Source organism: Nannospalax galili, unplaced genomic scaffold (genome assembly GCF_000622305.1).
Source record: "Nannospalax galili isolate Female #2095 unplaced genomic scaffold, S.galili_v1.0 scaffold180, whole genome shotgun sequence".
NCBI lineage: Eukaryota > Metazoa > Chordata > Mammalia > Rodentia > Spalacidae > Nannospalax > Nannospalax galili.
The window spans coordinates 71,874-97,673 of NW_008348199.1; the positions used below are offsets into that span (position 1 = coordinate 71,874).

Sequence of the window (25,800 nt, forward strand, 5' to 3'; positions counted from 1 at the left end):
TGGGGCAGGCACCCCGGAAACTGCTGGGCCCCGCTTACCATAAGGAGCTGCCCAGCCTTGCTGAGCTGCCTTTGTCTCAGATGGCTTCTACCGCAGTCCAGCTCTTCTTTCTAGTTCCTGTTTGCTGAGTGCCGGGGCTCCCAGGTGGACCCGTCTCCAGCTGTCTCTCTCATCTCCCTTTGCCCCCTTCCTCTGGCCCCTCAAGCCTCGGTTGCTGTTTCTGTCTTTCCCAGTTTTACTGGGATTGGTTTTACCCTCCCCCCAAAGTCTTGAGCCCTGTCTGTATTTCTGTCTGCAGCAGCTGATGGTGCTTCCCAGGAGGGCACCATACAAGAAGGGTTAACCTAGCCAGCTCCCACCTTGGCCAAAGAGCCATGTGAGGAGGTGAAACCCACGGGAAGAGAGCTGGGTGGGGTCCAGTGGCCGGGGCTCACTGAAGAGCCCCTCTTCTCCTGGCTCACAGGCTTGCCCAAAGTGCTCCATCTGCTGGTGGTGGGGGAGGTGGGTGGCGGGGCGGAGGGGGCGGGTTACTGTTCCTTTAGTGTTGGCCCTCCATGCTAGCTGGCATCCTAAGCAGGAGGGAATCTGAGGCCTGCCTGGCTGGCAGCTCAGGAGAAGGCTGAAGTCAGATGCTCTTGGCTGCTTCAGGCTCCTGCTATAGGAAGATGGGCAATCTTGATGAATCTAGGAAGGGTTCCTCACACGTCACCTCTGACCAACAGATATCTGACTAGCGCTGGTACCAAGTTCCTTCAGGGGGTTTCCAGTTCCCTAGAACCGAGGTGCAGGGGAAGGTGTTGTGCTCCTGAGGGTCCCCCGCTCCAGGGACCCTTGGGTCTGCAGGACCTCGGGGTAGGGAAAGGCTGAGGTGATTGTCTTTCCTTTTCTGTTTGAATATTTAAAAATTCTGACAGGACATTTTATTGCCGCCTGCCTGTCCGTTCATTCATACATTCATCAGTGTGTTTATTCAGCACATCCGCATGAAGCACCAGTGTGGACCGGAGCCTGTGTGGGGCTCTGGTCTCTGCAGTGAGTGAGTGAGAATCACAATCCCTCGTCTTCAGGATCATATGTAGGTGGGATAACTTGAGAAATAAACCTAGTGAATAGGCACATTGATAGGACGAGCGGTACAATTTAGGCGAGGTGAGTTGGGGTGCAGTTGGATTGTCCCGCCAAGGGGTCTGCAGCACAAAAGATCCTACCAGACACGGGCCACAGGTACAGAGGTTCGGGGTCCTTTTAACCCACATTCGGGAGCAAAAAGACACTGGTGACTGCGGTGTGGGGGTGGGAACCAAGGGGGTGAGGCCCAAGTAGGTCCTTCAGCACCAGTGTCCCCTCATGAGCAGGTGCCATGTCCCTAAGCCTTGTGTACCTGTGTGGGCATCTGCTCTAGTAGCAGAAGATGCACCTGCTGTGTGTCATCCTTCTAGAACCTGGTATACACATAGTCTTTTCTTTTTTTCCTGTGTATGTGTGTGATGTGCATGTGTATATACATGTGTGTAGGCACACCTGTGTGTGTGTGTGTGTGTGTGTGTGCACATGTGCACATGGTGATACTGAGTATCTTCCTCAATATCTCTCTACTTTATTTATTGAGGTAGCATCTCTTGCTAAACCCAGAACTTGCTGGAGAGCCTGGATAGTCTGTCTAGGCAGCCTACCCTGGGCATCCCTGGTCGCTGCCTCCTGAGTGCTAGGATGGCAGGTGGCCACCATGCCATCCTGATCCTCCTGTTTGCACAGCGAGCCTTCATCCACCGAGCCCTCTGTCCTGCCCCACATGTAGTCACCCTGCAAGCCATCACCCTTATATACCCCAGGGTTCTGCTGTGCTAATCGGGCTTGGTGGCTGTCAGCATCTCATGTGATTACAGAGAGTGCTGGGAGAGGGTCTTTCCTGAATCATGGCCCCTTGTGTTCACCATTTTGTCTGTCCTTGTCATACCTGTGTGTCCTCGTGGCCACTGTGTGGTGTGCTTCTCTTGACCTGCAGGTTTGCCACCCAGGACAAGAATGCGCTGCTGCTTTACAACGGCCGCTTCAATGAGAAGCACGACTTCATCGCCCTGGAGATTGTGGATGAGCAGCTGCAGCTCACCTTCTCTGCAGGTAGGGCATCCTGGGCGGGGCCACTGAACACCCCCAGGGAGCAGGTGTGCCCACCTCAGCAGGTAGGGCGTCCTGGGTGGGGTCACCGAGCACCCCGAAGCAGGTGTGCCCACCTCAGCGGGTCGGATCTGGCAAGGGGTGACTTGCATCAGCATATAAGGCCCAGTCAACAGTCATGGGGATGGAGGTTGGGGGCTGCCTTCCCAGACCCAGAGCTCCTCTTTTTCTTTTCGAGAACCCTGCTGCCTTTCAGGTTGAGCCCTCAGTGTGGCCGGGGTTCTTGGGTAGTGGCCTTGTCAGAGGAAGCAGACGACTAGTTTCTGAGCATTCTGTCTGCCCTGCAGCTTCGAAGCCTGGTTTGAGGTCCCCATAGATAGGCTAACCTGTTTCTCTCTGTGCAGGTGAGACCAGGACAACAGTGACACCGCAGGTTCCCGGAGGTGTGAGTGATGGGCGGTGGCACTCAGTACTGGTGCAGTACTACAACAAGGTAGGGTGGGGCCTCTGCGCTGCTCCTTCTTAGGCCAGCCAGTGGGTTTCCTGTCTGACATTTGCACTCTGAAATGTAAAAATATGCGCTGTTGGAAGGTGACTGATGTTCGAGGAGAGTTCTGTCAATCTGGGACTGTGGGGACAGTAGGACTCAGATACACTAAGGATACAGAGAGTTTGTTTGTCTGCAGTTTCCATGGATGCAGGTCTGGGCTGGTCAGACATAGCCCCACGCCAGAGCTGCCTCTGGGCTGTGACTAGAAAGTAATAAATTCCCAGCTCTAAAGGCAGGGTGTTTGGGTGTGTATTTGCTTGTTGTCTTTAAGGAAATGTGCAATCAGTTTTGCATCACAAGGTTGTGCTTTCTTGGGCTGTGAGTTTGCAAACCACTTTTCCCGTCCTGGGGAGCCCTGGGTCTGGACACGAGTCCACATCTCCTGGCTCTCAGTGCCTAGCTACAATCCTTCCCAGCCTCCCCAGGGCCCAGGCCTAGGCTAGACCAGTAGACAAGCGATGCGGGGCCTCCTTTCTGTGAGAACTGTATTGTCACAAAGGAATTTTCTGAGTTCCCAATCTGCCGTACTTCAGACATTTGATACTTGGAATGGCCTCTGCCTCCTGCCACTGGAGCCTGGGGACACTGGCTGTTTTTACCCTTTCCTTCCTTCCCTGCCAGTCACCACTGTCTCCCCATCTCCAGAAATTTCTTCTTCTCTGAGGTCCCCTAGATAGGCTCCAAGAATGATCTTCAGTTGTCTCTGTCCTGTGTCCCTGACTATGGGTTGGTGCTGCTCCTTCATGGAGTCAGTGCTGGCCCAGGACAGCGCCTGCAGCCTTAATGATGATGGGGGGTGGAGGGAGGGGCTGTCAGGGCCTGGGGCCACAGGCTCCCTGGGGATCTTGAGGGACACCAAGCAGGTCAGCAGTGCCTGGGTTGGACTCTGGGCTGCCACGGGCCTCCAGGAGCACCCGCTGCCCTTGTGATGGTCCTTATCTCCAGTGGGGCCATGGTGTTGCGCAGAACACAGTGGTCAAAGAAGAAGAGCGAGTCTCCTGGCCACTACTGTCCTGTTTCAGAGCCTTGGGTTTGATTGTGATGACTCTTGGGTTTGGGGGAAGTTTGAAGGATGCCGCCTGCAAATCCCCTACCTCCAGTGGCCCCATGAAAAACAGTAGGATGTGGGACTCTCTCTTTCCTTTTCTCCTCCTGGAACTCGTGGTTGGACACGTGGTTTGAGTTTTTCTTTCCGCAGTGCTGTGATCCCTATGACACATCGTGTCCGTGTGCCTTCTTCTCCACCGTGGTCCTGGCACGGGAGCTCAGCTTTCACCTGTGTGCTCAGAGGTCACAGGTGTCCCTCATCATCACCGTGAGAGAAGATGGGTGCATAATGCACTTTCTCTGGGGCGAGAACAGGGCAGGAGCCATTGACTTACATTGCAGAGCCTGGGGAGAACATTCACGGGATAGCAGCTGTGCCCTCTGGGTACATGAGTGAAGTGTGTCTGGACCACTGTTCTGTGTCCCCATGGCAAGAGGCATGGTCCCTAAGAAGCCCAGATAATACACTGGGCACTCTCATTGATCTCTCCATGCCGTCTGGACAGCTGGACAGGTAAGGATAGACAGGCAGCAGAGTTCCCAGGAAGCTGAGTGAATGCACTTAGCCCAGAGACGAGGTTTTGTGTCTCAAATATGCCTTCGGTCCTGATATCGCACATACCTTCAAATGGAAAGAAAGACAAATAATTCCCCCAAGGGATGCTCTTGCTGGCCCCTGCTCTCTGGCAGAACACTCGGGAATATTTGCCCTGCCACCTGGCTGCCCTTACCGTAATTCCTGGCCTATCCTGTGTGTTCTTCCCTCTACCTGGACCCTCATCCCCAAGGTGGACACTCCCAATGATATGTGCTTCTAGAGGGCACAGGCCCCTCAGGATGGACCATGGGGAACCCTGGGGTGTCAGGGAAACATGGTGTGCAGCTCCCTTCTCTCTTATGTTCGAGATACACATCCAGACTGCAAGCTTGCTGGTGGAGGGTGGGTATAGGACATTGAGCCAGCCTTGGCTTCCCCATCAAGGGTCTCTGCATCCATCCTCTGTGGCCAAAGCAGCAGCGTATCCTGTGGTTGAGTGTGACCTACATCAGCACTCACTGCTGACATCTCTGCCAGGTTGCAAATTCCCTGTCCTGTGAGTCAGCTCTAAACATAGGGAGCATCAACAAGGGGCTGCCTGCCCTCTCAGCGTGGAGCTAACTTAGAAGAGCACTCCATTAAGGAAGGCCACTCCAAATGGCCCAGAGGAAAGAGGGGCCCCATGCTACAGGATTGACATGTAAAGGTGGATTGATGGAATCTACACTTCCATTCCAAGGGCTGGGTCCTTTCAACAGCTCCTCCTAAGCCCCAGTGAAGAAACAGAGCCCTGAGTATGTGCTTAGGCCTTTGCTCAGCTGTTCCCCTCCCTTGCCACAGGGTGTTTTAGGGAGGAAAACTGGTCTCCCTTAGGTCCTTAAGCCTCCTTGTATGGGCCACACAACCGGGAGATGTTAGCAGAGATCACAGCATCTGTCTGCAGCCGTCCCTGTTCTTTCTATGTGATTATCTCTCTAAACTGGCAGGCTTTAGCAGTCCAGGTGTGGGGACAGGCCTGTGGGCCAAACAGGACCCATCAGGCTGGGGACACTTTCGAAATGGGGGAAGGCTAGTAGCCTGAGGTCACAGCACAGCAGTCTGTAAGCAGCAAAGGAGACTCTGAAAGTGGCCTGCCAGGGCAACTTGCTGTCCTCCTCCTTGGCCTCTGTATCATCACCTCTTTGTTTCTGTCCTTTGTTGGCAGAAGGTGGCGCAACCTTAGGTCACCAAAGACAGCTCTGAGGGGAGGTGCAAGGTGATGAGGGAGGGTGAGAGGCACTGCAGGGGCTCAGGCTGTGCCCTGATGGTGGTCTTGAGGTCAGTGGGTGCAGACCCTCCCCCGTCTGGCTGTGCTGGCCTTGAGGGCTGGCCCTCTTCCTTCCTGAGCATGCTCAGACTGCTGTGCTCACCCCACTGGGTTTACTCTTTGTGTTATTAAGAAAACGTGCTTATAGGGGCTGGAGAGATGGCTCAGCGGTTAAGAGCACTGACTGCTTTTGCAGAGGACCCGGGTTCGATTCCCAGCACCTACAAGGCGGCTATGAACCATCCTTAACTCCATTTCCAGGGGAATCTGAAGCCCTCTTCTGACCTCCGAAGCATTGCATAACACGGGTGCACTCACATACATGCAGGCAATACACTAAAATTAAAATAATAAAATATTTAAAAAAAGAAGAAAATGTGCTTGGAGACTTCACATCTGACCCTCCAGTGAGGGTAAAGTTGATTGCTGGTGTCACTGCTGTCTGCTGTGCTCTCCCTGAGGCCCAGTCGTCCACCCCGCTCTCCCCAGTCCACCCCGCTCTCACAGAGTTCTGACTTCCTTCAGGTATTGTTTTGCTCTGCTTTGGTTCTGCTCTGGACATGCCACGTCAGCCTGACAAAGTGGTTCTGAACAGAGACTACAGCGTCCTGCATGGGAACCTTCTGGGATCCTCCCTAGGTCTGCTGGTCTGTGGGGACATCAGAGCTGCCAGACTGGCTTCTTGTCGGGTCCCCAGGGGAAACAGGTGGGACACACAGATAGTTCAGGAGGGTCTATTTACAAAGGACAGACCAGTGCGGGGCGGCGGGGAAGGGAAGGTAGAACTGTGTGGCCCTCAGTCCTGGAACAAGTGCTGTGGGACCACTCGAGGAATGCAGTGTGTGGTGGGGAGAGATGCAGCCCCAGGGCTAAACCAGCCACACAGACCTCCCCAGCAGGTGGGCAAAGGCGGTTTGCCTTTTCTTTCTGCTTCGTGGCATTTTAAGTGAGAATTACTGGTTGAATTCACCATCAGGGAAACCAAGAAGTGTGCTGGAGCTGGCTGGTGTTCTCGAGAGTCAATTGGAGGCGGCCGCCACTCCTGCCTACTGAGCTCCTGTCCAGCAATTCCTTGGAAGCATTAGGGAAATTATAGCCATCCCTTTATTGTAGACCTGCATCTTTCCTGAGACTCTTCTGAAAGATTATTAAGCGTTTCCAGCACCAGATGGCAGACTTCCGGTGCAAAGCATTTGAAATTTCTTTGCACTTGAAAGTCAGGTTTGGTACTGGATTTAAGTGTTTGCTGCTGTGCCACCTACCTTTAGGATCCAGGAGCGTTCACGGTGTGGGAGAGAGGCACTCTACATGCTTTAGCTTTGTAGTGGCATCTGATCGCTCTTCCAGAAGTAGACACTGTTTGAAGGGAGGGGTCCCTGCATGCTGCCATTGATTGGTCCTCTTGTGCTGTGTGAGGGATTATGTCTCTACCCCTTGCCTTGCTCAAGAAGCCCCAGTGGGGGCTGGTGAGACAGGAATGTTGCAGTGAACCATGTAGTAGGACCATCCTGCCTGCCTCAGTGTGGACACCAAGGGCACTTTATGGATGTGGAGCTGTCTACCTGCAGTCTTTGGGTCAGTCCCTGCCCACTGGGAAGTGCGAATGTGCCAGGGAGGTTTGTGTAGCTGACTTGGACATGGGGGCAGTGTGGCCTGTTGTGTGGGAAAGGCTCAGGATGAGAAAGGCAGGACGTGGGGTGTGAGACCAGGGTGGGTCTGCAGGGAGAATTTTTTTTTAATTTTTTATTTATTATTTATTATTTTTATTTTATGTGTATGCGTGTATTGCCTGCATGTATGTGAGTGCACCCGTGTTGTACAATAGCCATGGAGGACAGAAGAGGGCTTTGGATTCCCCTGGAGCTGCACCATCTCTCCAGCCCCCTGCAGGAAGAATTTTTATGAAGAAGGGATTGGAAGGAAGTGAGACTGGCCAGTTGAGTTTCTCCACCTGGCACAGCCAGCAGTTGGGGTTGATGGCTTTTTGTTGGGGGGAGGGGACTGTGCCATGCAGTCTCCCTGGCCACCAGCCATGAGATGCCACAGGATCTAAGACCTACTGAAAACGTAAATGTCTCTCATTGTTGCCAAATGTCCTCAAGGGCAGGATTGTCTTCTTGATGATGCTGAGGTTTGGTTGGTGGACCCTCTGATATGTGCAATGCAGTTGGAGCCTGTGTTCTAGAACAGCTTCACTTGCGTCCAGGGCATTATGGGGAGTTCCTGGGCTGCCCGTCCTCTGGCAGCCTAGCGCAAGGGTTCATGTAGTTGCTGGAGGGTCTCAATAGCCAGTGAGGATTAGCCATGTGCACAAGCTGTCTGGGCCACACTGACTGATGGTGTTGGCTGAGTCATGTGACCACATCACGCTCTAGGACACAGGACCAAGGTTGGCAGGAGCTGTGATGTTCCAAGGCATGGCAAGGGCCCCTTTGGCAAAGAGCGAGCATGGCAAGCGTGTTTGGAAACAGGAATGTGAATTCAGTTGGATCTGTACTCCTTCCAAGTGCTTCTGTTTTGTCCCTGAGTGACAGCCATGTGGGTCAGTGACAGATAAACCATTTTTAGTCTTTTATAGTCTGTTTCAACAAATCTTCAGATTTAAAGACCATGCAGGACAAGGAGGCTAGGCCTTTATGAAGTTCATTGAGCACAGCCCCAGCTCTCCTGGAACTCACAATGTAGACCAGGCTGGCCTTGAACTCACAGAGATCCGCCTGCCTCTGCCTCCCAAGTGCTGGGATTAAAGGCGTGTGCCACCACGCCCGGCTTCATAAAACCTTTCTGTCACTTTATTTCTCTCCTGTACAGGGTCCTCTTGCCAACAGAAAGGGAGCGTGGTGTTTAATCTGATCCTACAGGGGCGCACCCCAGGGGTTCAGTTACGATAAAAGCTCTTATTGTGCACTAGCCTGAGCCTGGAGTGTCAATTGGTTGTTTCTTTCCGGCTGTGCTTCCTGCTCACGCGGTGCGTTCGCCTCGGCCCACATGGGTATTCTGTAAATATCAAGTAGCAACACTTCCATGCGGACGCATTCCACCGCCTCTGGTGGGTCACAGGGGACTGTCTGAGACCACTCTTATCCTCCATCTCAGCCTTGGAATGTTAAATGCCTCCCTTGTAGCACACAGCACGGTGGGTAACAAAATCCAGCCCGAGGGGCCTGGAGCGGCCAGCGAGCCCTGTGAGAAAGGTGACTGGGTGCCCCTTCGTGGAACTGCAGTGGGGAGAGGGGTGGGACAGGTGGGCGGGACCCTTCCCATCCTCTGGCAGGCAGCAGAACTGGGAGATAGACTGCCTGGTTTCCTTTCCTAAACACAAGCTGGTCAGGTGGTAGTCCGCCACCTGATGGAAACTTGTCTGGGAGAACTGCACCACGCCCTGGGGCCTTTGTGTTCCTTTGCTCTGTTATGGAAAGTCACCTGGGGGCCAGGCTGTCATGGGGTGGGTCCTGTCTGGGGTGGCTGTTCTTCCTGCACCTGTGTCTGTCCCCACCTCCAGTCCATCCCTCCGCTCTCTCCTTGTGACCTGAGGTTCAGTTTTCTGTGGCCACTCTGTTTCCCTCCTGTGTTGCTCACCTGCTCTGGCCTCTCCAGCTCATCACTGAGACCATGTCCACTGACTGACATCCCACCGAGATCGTGTCCACTGACTGACGTCCCACCAAGACCATGTCCACTGACTGACGTCCCACCGAGACCGTGCCAACTGGTTCCAGGCTGTCTATGATGGTCTTCGTGGCTCTGGGAGAAGATAAGGAAACTGAGGGGCAGAGCTATGCAGTGGGGAAGGGACCTGAGCCGTGTCCCCATGTCTTTTAATGATTGATATGTGAGTGGCCCTCCAATGTGTTGGCCTGTCACGTGCCCTGCTGTGACTATTCTCTCCTCCACACTCCCCTGGCTTTTCCTAGCGTGCCTGTGCTTTCTCCTACCAGTTCAACACCACCCCTCATCATGCAGATTTGGAGTCATTGGTCTCAGTGACTTGTTGATGAGGAGGAAGGGGCTGTTGTGAGAGATCAAGGAAAAAGGGCTAGATGTCTGTTTTGGCCCAGACTGTGAGGGCAGAAATGGGCCTGCCAGGTCCTGGCAGGAGCAGGCCAGGTTTTCTAAGAATTCATATTGGAGATCCTGTGCATATGTGTGTACAGTGTGAGGAGCTGCTGGTGTGTATGTGCATTGAGTGTGTAATGGTGAGCATCTATGTGCACAAGGATGGATGTGAGCAAGTGAGTGTGCACAGGCAGATGCACTTGAGTGCACATAGCAAATGCACATGTTCACGTCAGTGAGCAAAAGTGTATAAAGCGGCGGTGTGTGTGCATGTGTGTGTGTGTGGAGGTTGGCAGGTGTGACGTAAGCACACGCTCTGCAAGCATCATTTCCTTGCTCTGTAAACATTTTGAGAGATGAGTGCTGACCTGTGCTCTCTTTTTCTAGGAGCTCTTCCTGGTTACCTGGGCTGCCTCATTGTGTGGGCTCAGCTCAGAGGGTCTCTGTCAGATGCGCTGTCTGGGTTATGCACTGGTGAACAAGGGCCTAGGGAGATGCTGTCCTGGTGTGCTCCTCCCCCACCTCCCAGATGTCTCTGGTCAGGACGACTAGACCTTTGCTTTGGTCCTTAATGTTAAATGCAAGAGAGGCAAAGACAACTTTGTTGTTGGGGGATGACCCCAAGCACATGCCAGAGGCCTCAGTGGCTGAAGGAGGCAGACTGAGGTGGTCAGTGCCCCCGTGCAGGCCCCAGCCCATGGATGGCAAACACGGCAGGGCGGATTCAGGCCTGCTATAGGAGAAACGACACACTGCATTTTGGCTCCTGCAAACATTCCTGGGGTCCGGCCATCTGTGAATTCTTTGATATGTTGGTTAATCATTTCTGACACTAAGTGAGAATCCATTCTCGTCCTGAGCCCCGCCCTCCCAGGGTCTGGTTTCATAGGCACCCCACTTTGCCTCTCCATGCTGAAACCGAACCCCCATCAACCTCCCAATGAGGAATTGTCTGCAGCAGGTTAAAAGGCTGCAGAAATGTGAGCACTTTGGAGGACCAAAGGCTTTTGTATGCACACAAAAGCTCCCTGCAGACACTTTGGGCTTCTAAGTGGAAGCCAGCAGGGAGGGTTCCCCTACTGGGAAGAAAATACACTGGAGGAAGATGACAGGGGCAGCCCAGTGACGCTTTGGCATCAGGGATCCCGATCTGCACAGGTTTGCAAAACTGGCCCTCACAGGGCCTCACCTTGATGTGCACAAATGGCACTTGGGTTTTTTGGGTGGAGGGAGTGGCTGGTGGCTCTGGCCATTTCCATCTGTCCTGCGAGGTTCTGCTCAGAGCAGCCTGTATTGCCAGAGAGGCATACCAAGTGGCAAACGGTGTCGATGCTAAAGATGTAGCTGCTCAGGGTGTAGACTCCAGGGTGTGTGCTGGGGCTGCTTGTGCAGGTGGTTAGACATCATGCAGTGCACTTCAGTCTGGATCCTGCCTCTTCTGTCTACTGTACCACATTTGCCCACATGTCCCGGCCACAACTGAGATTTCTGTCCTTGAGATGAGGCCTAGGGTTCAGTAACTTCCCTGAAGGACACCGTGTGATGGTTGGGAGTCCTCTGGGCCTTGGAGCTCTGGAAAGGCTAGTGTCTGCCTGTCTTGTGCTCTGTATCCTTCTACATAAGAATCCAGAAACTGCCACTTGGCCCCTTTAATCACATGCTGTTGTTTTTTTGGTGTGTAAGTAAATATGTGGCAAAGTTTTAAAATTCACTTTTAAGATGTTAAAAAGCAGCTAGTTTTGTCTTGTTCATTGTTCCTCCACTTGAACTGGGGCCTGGGAAGGCGAGTCTCTGGGTAGGCTTCTTACCTGGCTCTCTATTCAGCAAGCAGGTCGGGCGCCATCATCGTCTGCTTTTTCCCACCAACTTCTCATTCTCCCAACTTCCAGCCAGGACATATTTTGTCTTTTTTCTTTTGGATTTTGTTTTTTTTTTTTTTTTTTTTTGTTTTTTTTTTTTTTTTTGGATTTTTTTTTTTTTTTTTTTTTTTTTTGGTATTTGTTTTGTTTTTGAGACGGGGGATTCATGTAGCCCAGACTAGCCTCAAACTCACTATGTAGCCAAAGATGTCCTTAGCCGAGATTGCAGGCATGCACCATCACACCTAGTTTTATGTAGTACTGGGGACCAAACTGAAGGCCTCGTGCATGCTAGGCAAGCACTCTACCAACTGAGCTATATTCCAAGCCCCACCTCCCACCTTTGCTCTTTTGGAGAATGTTTATTTTTGTTGTGGTGATGCTGAGAATAAAACCTAGAGTTTCACACATGCTAGGTGAGGCTCTGCCACTCAGGGAAGCTTCCAACCTCCTGTCTTCCTTTGACCAAAGCAGCTGGCCTGAGCCTCCATGACATACACCTGCACTGTCCCCATCCTGATTCAGGGCACCTCAGTAACTCATAAGCCCTTGCTGAGAACGTCTGTCTTTCTTGCTGTGTCTTAACCCCAGGGACTGGTGATGCGCTTCCTCCTGTTTCACAGGTGGAGATGGGCAGACCTCCCTGGGACTGGTGGTGCGCTTCCTCCTGTTTCACAGGTGGAGGTGGGCAGACCGCCCAGGGACTGGTGATGCGCTTCCTCCTGTTTCACAGGTGGAGATGGGCAGATCTCCCAGGGACTGGTGGTGCGCTTCCTCCTGTTTCACAGGTGGAGATGGGCAGACCTCCCAGAGGTTGCCCAGGTAGAGCACAGCAGGCTGCTTGTGAGTACTGGGTACCCATCCTTGTTGAGCTGAAGTTCACATGGCCCAAAGACGTGACTCTTGGAACATTGACAGTGTGGTACAGCAGCACTCTATCCATTCCAGCGTATTCCCTTCCCAGCCCAAGGAAAACGCTGCAGCTCTTAACACTTAACTTCCAGTCCCTTCCCAGCCCTGCAGCCACTAGCCTGCCTCTGTGTGCGTATGTGTGTGTTCTGGGCATTTAGGCTGTGCGGCATTGTGTTAGTTCATTGGGGCTCATCAAGGCTGTAGCATTTGGCAGTGTACCAATCCCTCCTATGGCAGAGTAATGGCCCATCAGGTGATGGGCCTCTGTTTGTCCCCATTCCTCTGTTGAGGAATGCTTGGGTTGTTCCTACCTTTGAGGAAATATGAAGTGTGCTGCCGGATGGTGGCAGTGGCAGGTGCACTTGATGAAGGCTCAGGCCAGCTGCAAAGAAAATGAACAAGCGTGAGCCTGTGTTTTGTGAGTCCCTATACTCCCTTGGGCATGGCCCTGGGAGCGGCATCCTGGGCCCTGTGGTGAGCTGTGTTTGGTGCTGATGAAGTCATCTTTTGTATCGCTTTTCTGCAGTCCCTTGCCTTTTGCACCCTTGCTAGTGTGACCCCACAGTGGGTAGTTAACTTATTACTGGATGGCCAGAAAGCAAGATGGGTCACTGAAGTTGCTGCCCCAGCTGCCCCAGCCCCAGCTGTCTCTCCTCGTCTTCATCTCATGTTTCTCCTGCTGGTCCTTCCTGCTTAACCCACGAGAGCTTGCTTCTTTGGCCACAAGCCCCATCGCTTTCACCTAAAAGGCCAGCGCATCTATTTTGGAAGGAGGATCAGAAAGTGCAAGCCAGGTGATGACGATCGACCGTCTCCCCAGGCCCTGCCACCATCTCTGATCCATCAACCCCAGACTGGAGTCGGCGTCAGCAGTGATTGTTCCTTGTCAGCAGAAGCTCCTTTGGATACAACCCTGACTGGTTTCCCCCCACTCTTTGCCTCCTGTTCTTTTCTCTCCCAGTCCGTGCTTGAATCCTTGAGCTGTTGATTACAAGTGGTAGTGTACAACAATTGCAATTTTGTAAATAGCAGCTTAGTTTCATTAAAGCCTCCACATGTAAAAGCTGTTTACATCCACCCTCTGAAAGCCTCACACCCATCCTCAAAAATGTAAATTACAAGCTGTGGAGATAATATGGGTCTCATACAGCACAGCCGGGGGATGGTCCTTCTTTCTCAGGATGGCACCTAACACTTAAGCACCCTAATGGGCACCTCACGTGTCTTCCAAAGCAGGCTGCTACGCCCGAGTTAGAAAACAGATGATTTTCATAACTATCTAACTACCACTTAATGCAAAGGTGGACTCTCCAGGGACATAGATCATCAGATGCTCAGCTTGACTGAAGATACCTGATTCCCCTTGGAGTTACCTAAGGGTTTGTGAGAGACACTACAGTTTCTATAACATAGATTGGTTATCTTTTTTTGGTGTGTGTGTGTGTGTGTGTGTGTGTGTGTGTGTGTGTGCGTGTGCGTGCATGTGTGTTATATGTGTGCATGCATATGTGATTGTGTGGGAAGACATGGAGCCCAGAGGTTGTTCTCAGATGTCTTCCTCAGTCACCCCACCTTGTTTTTTTATTTTATTTATTTTATGTGTATGAGTGTTTTGCTTGCATGTATATAAGGCACCCATGTCCTTCAATGCCTGCAGAGGCAAGAAGAGAGCGTTGGATCCCCTGGAAGTGGAGTTACAGTCAGTTGTCAGCTGTCATGTGGGTGCTGGGAAGTGAACCTGGGTCCTCTGCAAGAGCTGAGACACCCATGTCCTTCAATGCCTGCAGAGGCCAGAAGAGAGCGTTGGATCCCCTGGAAGTGGAGTTACAGTCAGTTGTTAGCTGTCATGTGGGTGCTGGGATTTGAACGTGGGTCTTCTACAAGAACAGTCAGTGCTCTTAACTGCAGAGCCATCTCTCCAGCCCCAATAATTACAAATATTTAAAGAAGGAAATGGTGATAGAGGGTCAGCACTATGGCTCAATAGGTAAGAGCACTTGCAGCCCAAGCCTGGTGACCTGAATCCAATCTCCAGAACCCATGTAAAGGTTGAAGGAGAGAATCAGCTCCCAAGAGTTGTTCTCTGACTTCCACAAGAGACTGTGACATGCACACATATACCATTCGCACAAGCACACACTAATAACAATATTTTTCTAATTTAAAAGCTGTTTTTATGCCAGGCATGGTGGCGCACGCCTGTAATCCCAGCAGTTGGGAGGCAGAGGCAGGCGGATCTCTGTGAGTTCAAGGCCAGCCTGGTCTACATAGTTTCAGGACAGCTGGGCTACAGAGAGATCCTGTTTCAAAATTTATTTATTTATTTTTGAGACAGGATCTCTCACTGAACCCTGAGCTCTCCAATTGGCTAGGCTGACTGGCCAGCAGTCTCTGGGGGATCCATCTGTCTCTGCCTCCCCAATCCTGGGATTATATACACACAGGATCACATTGAGCTTTTCATGTGGGTGCGGGGAATCCTTAACTCAGATCCTCATGCTTGCATGGCAAACACTTTACACAGTGAACCCAGATATTCTTTTAAAAAATATTTTATTTTTATTTTATGTGTATGAGTGTACTGCCTGCATGCATGTAAGTGCACCTGTGTTGTACAATGCCCACGAAGGTCAGAAGAGAGTGCCAGATCCCCTGGAACTGGAGTTACAGATGGTTGTTAGCTGCCATGTGGGTGCTGAGAATCAAACCTGGTTCTTCTACAAGAGTGGCCAGTGTGCTTAACTGCTGAGCCATCTCTCTAGCCCTGAGCCCAGATATTCTAATTTTAAATCCTTGCCTTATATAGAGAAACTACCACCCTGCTGTGGGCTTGTTCTTGTTCTGGGCAGGTGGCTGGAGGAGATGGCGTGGAAGGCTCACTTGGGGTGGTCACATGTCCAAGTTGCCCACTGCACAATTGCGGGGATGCTGCTGAGGAGACGGACCCCGAGGTCACACACCTCAGAACTTTCCTGAGCTCCTGTTGCCAGCAGCTCCGTGCCCTGCTTTCTAGCCCAGTGTCTACTTCAAACAGATGCCTGGTTCCTATGGGAAAATTTAAGATTTCTTTTTGAATGAACTACATAGTCATTCCCTATTAAAAGGCATTGGGGATGATATAATTATGGTGTGTTTTTACAGCTATTTCCAGTAGTAAAAAGAAGCATAAGGTTGCATCATGTTAACGATGCAAACCGACCCCAGAGCTATTATAGTAAGAGAAAGGATTGTGCCCATTGTTTCTCATCTTCCTTTTGCCACGCAGCCTCATTATATTGCCCAGGCTGGCCTTGAACTTCCAGGCTTAAGTGATCCTCTGTCTCACCTGCCTGAGTGCCAGGCCACAGATGTGCCACCATGCCTGTCTGAGCCCACTGTTCTCAGGGGCTCAGGAGGGTGCTTCCAGGCTCTCCCTGGGGAGGAAGGAGCCCTGTGTGTTATGTGCTAATTGAGGGGCCTCGGCCCTGAGGAGGAAGGAGCCCTGTGTGTTATGTGCTAATTGAGGGGCCTGGTGGCACCAACCTGGGTTTGTGTTCACAGCACCCAAGGACACAGGTCTTGGTATGCACGCAGGTGTGCAGATCAGGAGGGGAATCCAGGAACCCAAGACCATGAGGGCTGCTGGGAAAGAGGCTGTCCCGAAGGCAGCCAGGAAGGCTTCTGGAGGGGAGAAGCTTCATCACAGCCCCTGGGCGGGAGCCATGGCTAGAGGAGGTGGGGACCAGAACTGATGCATGAGGTCAGCAGGGGGACCAAGTAGCCAAGAGGCTCCTGGGACAGTGAGTCTTGTCTGGGACCTCAAAGGAGATCAACTTCAGGCCAGGGAACAAGAGGGTCATTCCTGGATGAGGCCCACGCAGGTAGTCCAGTGACTATGGGTGCTGTGGTGTGGCCGGAATCTGGCCTAGATGGGTAGGAAGCAGAGCACCATCTTTGGGTCAGGCAGCTGCATACTGGTGTCTGTACTATGGAACACAGGGTTGTGGCAGGCAGGAGCCAGTGAGGAGCCCCAAGGTCAGAAATGAGGGTTCCCATGTGGTAGGATGGCTGTGGCTGTGCCCTGAGGCTGCTGTAAGGAAAAGCCTGCAGCTCTGCGGCTCAGACAACAGGCGTTTCTCCTCTCGGCCTGGAAAGCTGGAGTTGCAGCCATCTGTGGGGAAGGAGATGCAGTTCAGTGTCCAGCTGTGGACATGGTGATGAAGTTCGGTGGCAGCGGCTTGTCTACCGTGCTGGGCTTTCTGCAAAACAGAAATGAAAAAGGAGCTTTCAAGGGAGGGGCCTGCCTGCCCCCCCCCCAGCTCTTGTTGCCACAGCCCTGTTTCCAACATGGCTGAGAATTACCTGTGCTCTGGGGAATTCCGTGTACCCTGTGTACTCTAGGGGACAGGTTTGGAATGAGATTGGGGCGACTTGCTCCTCACGCCACCTCTGCAGGTGGAATGCAGGGCCGAGGTATCCATCCAGGCATGGAGAGACAGCCCTGACACCTTTTCTTCCTGTTCCCACAGCCCAACATTGGCCACCTGGGTCTCCCCCACGGCCCATCTGGAGAGAAGGTGGCTGTGGTGACCGTGGACGACTGTGATGCAGCCGTGGCTGTGCACTTCGGAAGCTACGTTGGGAACTATAGCTGCGCTGCCCAGGGCACTCAGAGTGGCTCCAAGAAGTGAGCTTCCTGGAGGGGCACAGAGGGTTTCCACACCCACTCAGGGCCTGCTCTAAACATCAGGCACCTTTGGCAGACTGATGCAGGGTACCTTGGTATCTCTCCCCCGTCTCAGCTTGTATCCGACTCCCTCTCTGTGGCTAGGTACCATCTCACTGAGATCATAAAACATTCTAGAATAAGTCCACTTAGTAGCATCTGTCATGCCAGGTGTAGTGAGGCACACCTACAACCCTAGCACTTGGAAGGCTGAGGCAAGAGGATAGAAATTCAAGACCAGCCTGGGCTACATAGTGAGTTCAAGGCCAGCCTGGGCTACATAGTTCAAGGCCAGCCTGGACTAAGCAGTCGGCACCTTTCAGAAGTCTTCTGGCCCAGAGGCCATTGTGGCCTGGGGTTGCTGGTCCCTGAACTCAGAAACCCCATAAGATGGAAGTGGCCCTGTGTCCTTGCTGATCTCGTTCTGTTAAGGCTTGCTCTAACTCAGTACAAAGGCATCCTGACACCCCCACACAGGGCCAGCCTTAGAAGGTGAGCGCACACTCCTGCTGGTCCCCTGGCTGACGGTGTGGGATGGAACATACACCATCAGGATTTTGTTCTTATTTTGAGACAGTGTCTCCCTGCATAGCCCAGGCTGGTCTTGCAAATCTCCTGCCTCAGCTTCCCTGGATTAGCATTACAGAGTTACCTCTGCACCTGGACCTGAGTGTCCCTTCTGAAGGTCATGTCGGGATGAATGTGATATCTTCCTGTGATCTGACCAACCTGGGACCCAGTCGGGCATCACTTTTCCCCAGTCCCCACCCACCTATCACTGCCTTGGTAAACTGTGCCTTGGGTCTAGAGCCCTGCCAGGGACTCCGCTGGAGCTAGTGTTCTCTTATGATTCCTTCTTAGAGGGTGAAGGGCTGTGGGATGCTTCCCTCCACTTGGAGTGGACCTGCCAGGTGCATGGAATTTGGTGGGTGGGCATGGGTTAACCCGAAGCACCCATTTATTGGGAGATGATGCAAGCGTGGGAAAACTGAGGCACAGAGAAGCTGTGAGGAGCTGCTGGTGGCCCAGGAGCAGGGCTCCCTTCTGTTCTCACCACGTCGGCCTTCCTGGACTTGCATCTGCTCTGTGACTGAAGCCTCAGGCCACAGAGTTGCAGTGATGTTTGTGCAGAACCAGGCCCCATGTCACACAGGATGGCTTTACCTCCCCAGGTCGCTGGATCTGACCGGCCCTCTGCTCCTGGGTGGTGTCCCCAACCTGCCAGAAGACTTCCCCGTGCAGAGTCGGCAGTTTGTAGGCTGCATGCGGAACCTGTCTGTCGATGGCAGGAACGTGGACATGGCCGCGTTCATCGCCAATAACGGCACCAGGGCAGGTACGCACAGCTGCCAGGTCTGTGGGACTAGCATGGTGCCCACTGGACATTTGTGATCATACAGGAACAGGGAGGGCTGCATCTGTCTCCCAAGGTTCCCAGCGGTGGGCATCTCTTGGGCGCGGACCTGGAGCTTGGCTTGCTGGGCACACTTCACTTGGTCCGGGCACCCTGCAGTTGGCTGTGTTCCTACTGCTGGGCGGGTGTTAGCTGACCTGAGCTATTTTAGTTAGGTTTCTATTGCTGTGACCAAAATCAACTTGAGGAGAAATGGTTTTATCTCACTTCTCTTGGGTCACAGTTCATCACTGAGAGAGGTCAGAACAGGGAACCTGGAGGCAGGAGCTGAAGCACAGACCTTGGAAGATCACTGCTTACTGGCTTGCTCCTCTGGCCCATGCTCAGCCTGCTTTCTTATATACCACAAGACCACCTGCTTGGGAATGGCACTGGCTGCCCTCCCACATCACTCAATCAAGAAAATATCCCAGAGACATGGCCAGAGGCCAATCCAGTGGCGGCAACTTCTCAATTGAGATTCCCTCTCCCCAAGAGTGTCAAGTAGACAACTAAAGCTATCCAGAGCGTGGGCACTCAGCCCTAGGGTCTTGATCATGTCACCTGGTGGTCAGGCTAGACCTTGGGATGGCATGGAGACCCTGAGCCTCAGATATGGCCTAAGATATGAGCATTCCACCCATACCAGTCTGGAGTGCTCATGATTGCCGGCAGGTTCCAGGCTGATTGTCTCTGGCTGCTTCTGCTCCTCTTTGGGTCAGCACAGGGAACTAACTGGGAAGTGCCCCAAGGGAGGCTTCCTCATGGTTCTTAAACCGAGGCCAGACTACACCCTCTGCCCTGCAGGCTGTGCCGCTCAGAAGAACTTCTGCGATGGGACCTCATGCCAGAATGGGGGCACCTGTGTGAACAGGTGGAACACGTACCTGTGTGAATGTCCACTCCGGTTTGGTGGGAAGGACTGTGAACAAGGTGAGAGTCTGTCCCTTCTTCCCAATCACTGTGGCCCATGGGGGACGGGACACAGGGTGCAAGCGGGCTGAGAGTTGCCAGCTCAGAAGCCCAAGGACTGCGACCAGTTCTACAGGATTGGAGACCTTGAGGGTCGAAAGAGCAAGGTGACTGTGGGGACACAGGGGAGGCCCCATAGAGCTCCCAGGTGGCTCGCCTGATGGCTGCTGCTGATTGGTCCTTGTCGTGAACATAAATAAGGACCTCCCAGCCCATCTCTGCAGTTAGAGATGCTACATGGTTGAGTGGAATCTTAGCTGCTTTTCTGTCCCTGTGATAAAGTGCCCAGACAAAAGCAACTTAGGGGAGAAAGGAGTTTATTTAGCTCACAACTCCAGGTTCCAGTCACAGCAGCAGGAGCCCGAGGGGGCTGCTCACCACATCCACAGCCAAGAGCCAAGGGCAGTGCTTGCTGGTGCTCGGCTTGCTGTGTACAGTCCATATAATCCAAGGTCCCCTCCCTAGGGGGTGGTGCCACTCACAGTGAGCAGGTCTTCCCATAATCAAGGTAATCCCCTACAGGCCAACCTAATCTAGACAATCTCACTTTGAGATTCCCTTCCCTGGTGATTCTAAGTTGTGTCACTTTGACAATTAAAACCATCCATCATAAGCAGTTAGTTTATTTAAAATTTTTTTTATTTTTATTTGATGCATAGAAGTGTATTGCCTCTCTGTAGGTGGGTGCACCCACTGTGCAGTACCCATGGAGGTCAGAAGAGGGCGTTGGAGCCTCTAGAACTGGAGTTATGGATGGTTGTTAGCAGCCATGTAGGTGCTAAGAATCAAACCTGGGTCCTCTGCAAGAGCAGCCAGTGCTCTTAACTGCTGAACCATCTCTCCAGCCTCAGTTTGTTCATTTTAAAGCATGCAGTCCTAAGTAGACATCCTCATTTAAAAAAAAAATTATTTATTTTTATTTTATGTGTATGCATGCTATTGCCTGTATGTAAGTGTGTGCAATCCTGCAGAGGCCGGATCGTCTGGTGTTGGATCCCCTGGAACTGGATTTATGGATGGTTGTTAGCTGCCATGTAGGTGCTGGGAACTGAACCTGGGTCCTCTGTAAGAACAGCCAGTGCTTTTAACTGTTGAGCCGTCTCTTCAGCCCCTAGACATCCTCACTTTTAAAATCACTGACAGTCTTAAATTTGAAGATATACCAGAAGACGTGGGGTCGGGTCCCACACTAGCTAACCCCCCAGTCTACTGGGTCCACTCTCTCCTGGCCTGCACTGCACCCCAGTTTATGAGCAGCCTCAGCATGAGACTGTGGAAGTCGAGTGTTCTTTACCTCACCTGTGTGACCCTGTGGGGCCATGTAATCCTGTCAGCTTTGGGGAGACCAGTGGGGTCTAGGGCCGGAGGAGGCTTCTTAAGCCTCTCCATGAAGCAGAAACAAACAGGAAACACATGAAGCCTGGGTAGGTAAGAGGCAGTGCAGCGAGCAGACAGGCTTTCTTCTGTACCGCACACGCTATGACAGAGAAACCAGGGCCAGCCTTATCTGCAGTTTAGGTGGGGTCTGGCCCAGTTCTGTTGTATCAAATGTTCTGAAAGCTTATACTGCAGGGTGGCAGAGGCTAGCCTAATCACAGAGTGGCCATTTGGTGGCCTGTGTCCAGACTCTGGCTGTGCCAGGGAGTATAGCTGCCCGTTTGGGGTTCCTATGAACAGGAAACCGATGCAGGTGCTCAAGAGTGTGAGCTACCCTGGCTGACATGACCATGCCGCTCTGGTCTTTAAGGTGTAGTAGTGACTGCTGGTCCCATGCTGGGCATCTGCAGATCCCAGTGCTGGGTTCTGAGGGCAGAGCTGGGCACAGATACAAGTCTAAGACTGGCCTTTAGGTTAAACTAAAAAGGCTCAGAACCCTCCTCCAGCTGGCCTGGTCCCCTCCACGGCAGCTGAAAAGATGCTTCACCCCACCTGATTTCGGATAGCACCTGAGGTCTCCGGTCTGTGTCTACAGTTATGCCACACCCCCAGCGCTTCAGTGGCGAAAGCGTCGTGTCCTGGAGCGACTTAGACATCACCATCTCCGTGCCTTGGTACCTGGGGCTCATGTTCCGGACACGGAAGGAGGACGGGGTGCTGATGGAGGCCACAGCTGGTGTATCTTCTAGGCTTCATCTCCAGGTGAGTGTGACCCCGAGCCACCCAGACACCTGCAGGGTGGGGACCATCCCAGATGCCTCTGAAGAGCATCTGCTACTCACCCGTTTCCTCCGGTGCCTACCTTGTGGCTGCCTGGTGGGAACGCAGAGGAGAATGGGGAACAGCTTAAGCAACATCCCAACTGTGCTGTTCAGGACGGGGGAAGTGCAGGGATCGTGTGTGGCCATGGGCTGCCGCCGGGTTCCTTTCCAGTGCCCGCGTCCCTTCATTGCTGCCAGGGCATAGAGTGGGCACCTCTGGGGCTAGCACTGCCACCGTGTAACTTAGCCCTTCCATGCACTACACAGCAGCTCTCCCCCACCTGGGGCTTGGCCCCTCCTCTGACTAGGGCTGAGGTGGAGGACTGACTGCAGCAGGTGGAGGGAGTGGGCCTCTATCCATTCAGGCTCGGGTCAGCCCGTGTCGACCCTACATGCTGCTCTGCACTGTGTGTGTTGTGGGGGGTCTCCGCCCGGAGGCTCTTCATCTTGAGGCCCCATTGCGGCAACTGCTTGTGTGTCTTCTTGATTTTTCCATCTTTATTAGTTGGCTCCTTTGAAACCTTGAGTCAGCGTACTGAACACTTTTAGGATGATCTTAATGCATTCTGTCCTCACAGATAGTTTCCCCTCGGTCATGGGAGCCAGAGGAGCAGTGTGCGCCTTTGTGCGGAACACTCAGGACACCCTTGTTGAGCTATGCTTGTCTCTCCACCTCTTTCCTGGCGGTGTGGTAGAGGAAGCCTTCACCCTTTTCTTGCCCAGGGGTTTTGAGGCATTCAGCAGGAGTCCACAGTCTGGGAATCAGTGCTTGTCCAGGAGCTCCATGTAGCACCGGGTCCCACCAAGCCCCAGGCCTACAGCTCATCCTCTGCCCTCACACCTCTGGCAGTTTCTGTCTATACCAACAGGACAGATGCTCATTGTAGACGGTGACCCATGATCCCTGGTCAGGGCCAGGCTCCCAAACCCCCGTGATCCTCCTTCCTTGGTTGTCCTCAGACCTAACTGCTGCTCGTCACGTGCAGCAGCCCCAGGGACTCAGTGGTCACCTAGGACAAGCCGGGGCTCTGTCTCGATTTGGAGGAATCAGTAAGTGGGTGTTTCTTTCTTCCTGGCTTTTCCCCTGTATGTATATGTGAGCACATGTGTTGTGTGTCTGTGTCTCTCTGTGTACCTCTGTATGTATGTGTGAGCATGCGTGTGTGTGTACATCTATGTGTGTGTCTGTGTCTATGCATATGTATGCATGTCTGGGCATGTCTTTATGCATGTGGCTTTCTGTGTGCATGTTCATGCTTATGTGAGCATATGTGCATGTTTGTGAGTGTACATGAGTGTGTACATGAGTGTGAGAGTGTGTGTGTGTGTATGCATGAGTACATGCATGCCTCTGTGTGTCTGTGCCTGTGAGTGTGTGAAATAGGCCCTGGACACCCACGGACTTCGCTCCTATAGGTCCCACTGTCCTCACCCAGAGTGAACCCCAGGCCGCGCCCCCTCTCTCCCCACAGCACAGTCTGTTCTGTAACCACCTCCTCTCTCCCTGAGGAGCCTGGCCACCCCAGACACGTGGGACTCATGGCCCTGTTGTCCCAAGATAACAGCTTAGGGTAGTAGCTCCAGTCAGGAACCTCCCCCAGGACTGGTGCTCATCCTCCGCCATCCCCGTGTCCTCATAGAGCGGCTTGTTTCTCCCATTTCCTGGGTCCTGGAATCCTTGGTCCTCTTCATTCCCACTCAAGAGTTCAGAACAGGATTGGAGATGGTCAGAGGAGAGATGGATTCTAAGAGGTGTTTGCACCCAGCTCCCATTCTACAGAGGGAAACTGAGGCTAGAGGCTATGCAATCTAGGCCCTGTGGTTCACTTGTTACCCAGTTCCTGGGTCAGCCAGAGAGCCCCCTGCATCTCTCCCATCTGTTCAGGCTTCCTTAGAGCTGGGCTCAGCTCAGAGAGTGGGAGGAACGGGGGTTGCCTGGGGCCCTCCCCTCTCCCAGCTCCCTGTCAGAGGTCATTGGGCAGGGGCCCTTTGATAGATCAGTTAACTGGCAGGAGCTGGGTAAAGCCGAAGCCGGGAGCCCAGGCAGGGAAGCCTGCCTCTGCCTGCCCTTTGCCTGCCCTGCTCAGCAGGGTCACGGCTCTGTGGTGGTTTCCAGTGCGCCTACTCAGAGGCTGGGGATGCGGCGAGTACGTCATGAGTAATTGCACCTGTCAATGTGCTTTTCTCATTAGTGGTAATTTCACAAGTGTACAGGCTGCCCCAGAAGCCCACGGTGGCTGAACTTCGAAGCACCGTTCTGCCCGGGGACAGCATTTCTCTGTGGGTGTTTCTCTGTTGGAACACATTAAATTGGCTGTTTCGATTTGGGTGATGAATTGGAGCTCACAGGTTGTCATTTGGTAGTGGTAGTCTGTAGGAGAAAAGGCCATGCTCAGCAGGAGCTGCTCGGAAAACCTCAGGCCGGGCACTGACTGAGTACTTACCTGTGGCAGCACATCCACAAATTCTGGGCCACCAGGAACCACAGCCAGGAAGTCTGGGTGGCATGAAGGGCAGCCTTGAGGGGTCTTGTAGATTCTGGTGGGCACCCAGGAAGCCACCAAGACGGTTCCGAGGCTGGTCTGTCAGGCATCTCAGCAGTGTTCGGGGTGACATGTTTAGTTTTTGGCATCCTGCAGGCCTTTGAGCGTTCTTGAGGCTCTCCCACCCCCCGTGGCATGACAAAGCCACACAATTTATATAATTGCTCCCAGGCACCCTGGAGCCTGCTGCACAGTCAAGTGCGATAGCCCCGCTGTTGTTGATGCCTGTGTGAAATCGGGTGCCAGGCCCAGGTGGGAGGCTGCTTCTGCCCGTCTTGGGGTTTAATCGCTGTTCCCCTTTGGTTCGCAGACACATGTGTTTTGTTTCTTTCATTTTCATTGTTGATCTATTGCTTCTGGGTTTTATGGTAAGGCCGGAGAGGGAGCACGGCACAGGACACCTCTATAGAGCCAAAGGGAGCAAAGGTATAAGATGAAATCACTTCAGACACACTGTCGGTGAAGACCAGTCAGAATGCTGCCGTTGTTAAAGTATCTCCATAGTCAGCTCCAAAGTGCGTTCTGATTCCCAACATGGCTTCATCCGAGGCCTGTGGAGTGTGAGGCAGTGTTTACTAAAACCTTTGCTATTGTTTCTAGCATGGTTGGCGGCTACACAGCTTGGGCCAAGTGAGTTCAGCCCTTGGAGCTATGTTGAGACTTTCTTCACAGCTCAGATCTAGTCAGCTTCAAAAGTGTTCCATGCGCACTTAAAGAATATGTGTGCTGCAGTCGTTATGCACGATTGCCACATGTGTCAGGAAGTTTATGTTAACTGTGGTGTTTAAACATACTGTGTCAGGGGCTGGCAGTGAGCTCAGTCAATAGAGTGCTTGCCCAGCATGCTGGAAGCCCTGAGTTTGATCTCTAAACACAAACCAGGCGTGGTGGCACACACCTGTAATCCCGGCACTTGGGATGTGGAGGCAGGAGGATTAGAATTCAAGGTCATCCTCTGCTACATAGGAAATTGGAGGCCAGTCTGAGCTAGAGGAGACCCTGTCTCAAACAAAAACCCAAAATTAAATATGCTATGTCATTTTCTTTTTCTGTCTGTTTTCTAAGTTACTGGGAGATTTAAGTGAAATGTCTCCACTCTGATGTCAATTTGTCTGTTGTGGAAATCTGTCCATTTTTGCTTTTTGGACTTTGATGCTGTTGTAGACATGTTCACATTTAGAATTGTCTTCTCTTCAAACTGGCTCTGTTATCTTGAGAGTCCTCTTTCTCTCTAGTAACAGCATTTACCGTAAAGTGCTCTGTCTTGTTAATGCAGTGGCCTGGGCCTTTCTGCCCTAGTCCTCTGCAGGAGCAGCCGGTGCTCTTAACCGCTGAGCCATCGCTCTAGTCCCTAATTTATCTTACTTATTGGGGGTGTGCTGGATGGCTTTGGTGTCAACTTGACACCTGGGTTTGGGGAGCCTCAATGGGGAATTTCCTCTATTGGACTGGCCTGTGGCCATGTCTGTGAGGCATCTTCTTGATTGTTGTATGATGTGGGAGGGCCCAGCCCACTGTGGGTGGTGCCACCCCTGGGCAGGTGGGCCTGTGTTGAATAAGAAAGCACGCTGACCAGGGGCCAGGGGAGCAAGCCAGTAAGCAG

The 25,800-nt window shown here is 52.7% G+C and overlaps 1 protein-coding gene across 1 annotated transcript in view; it reads left to right on the forward strand.

Moving 5' to 3' along the window:
- The window catches only part of Celsr1 (cadherin EGF LAG seven-pass G-type receptor 1), a gene marked incomplete at its 5' end in the record, with an annotated part of 85,749 nt that overhangs the window by 28,677 nt on the left and 31,272 nt on the right, over positions 1–25,800 (forward strand). Inside the window, 6 exons of the mRNA XM_029569105.1 lie at positions 2,006–2,121; positions 2,523–2,611; positions 16,895–17,052; positions 18,264–18,427; positions 19,292–19,417; positions 21,429–21,595. Of these exons, the coding sequence (XP_029424965.1) occupies positions 2,006–2,121; positions 2,523–2,611; positions 16,895–17,052; positions 18,264–18,427; positions 19,292–19,417; positions 21,429–21,595 (820 nt within the window). The remainder of the gene's footprint in view (positions 1–2,005; positions 2,122–2,522; positions 2,612–16,894; positions 17,053–18,263; positions 18,428–19,291; positions 19,418–21,428; positions 21,596–25,800) is intronic.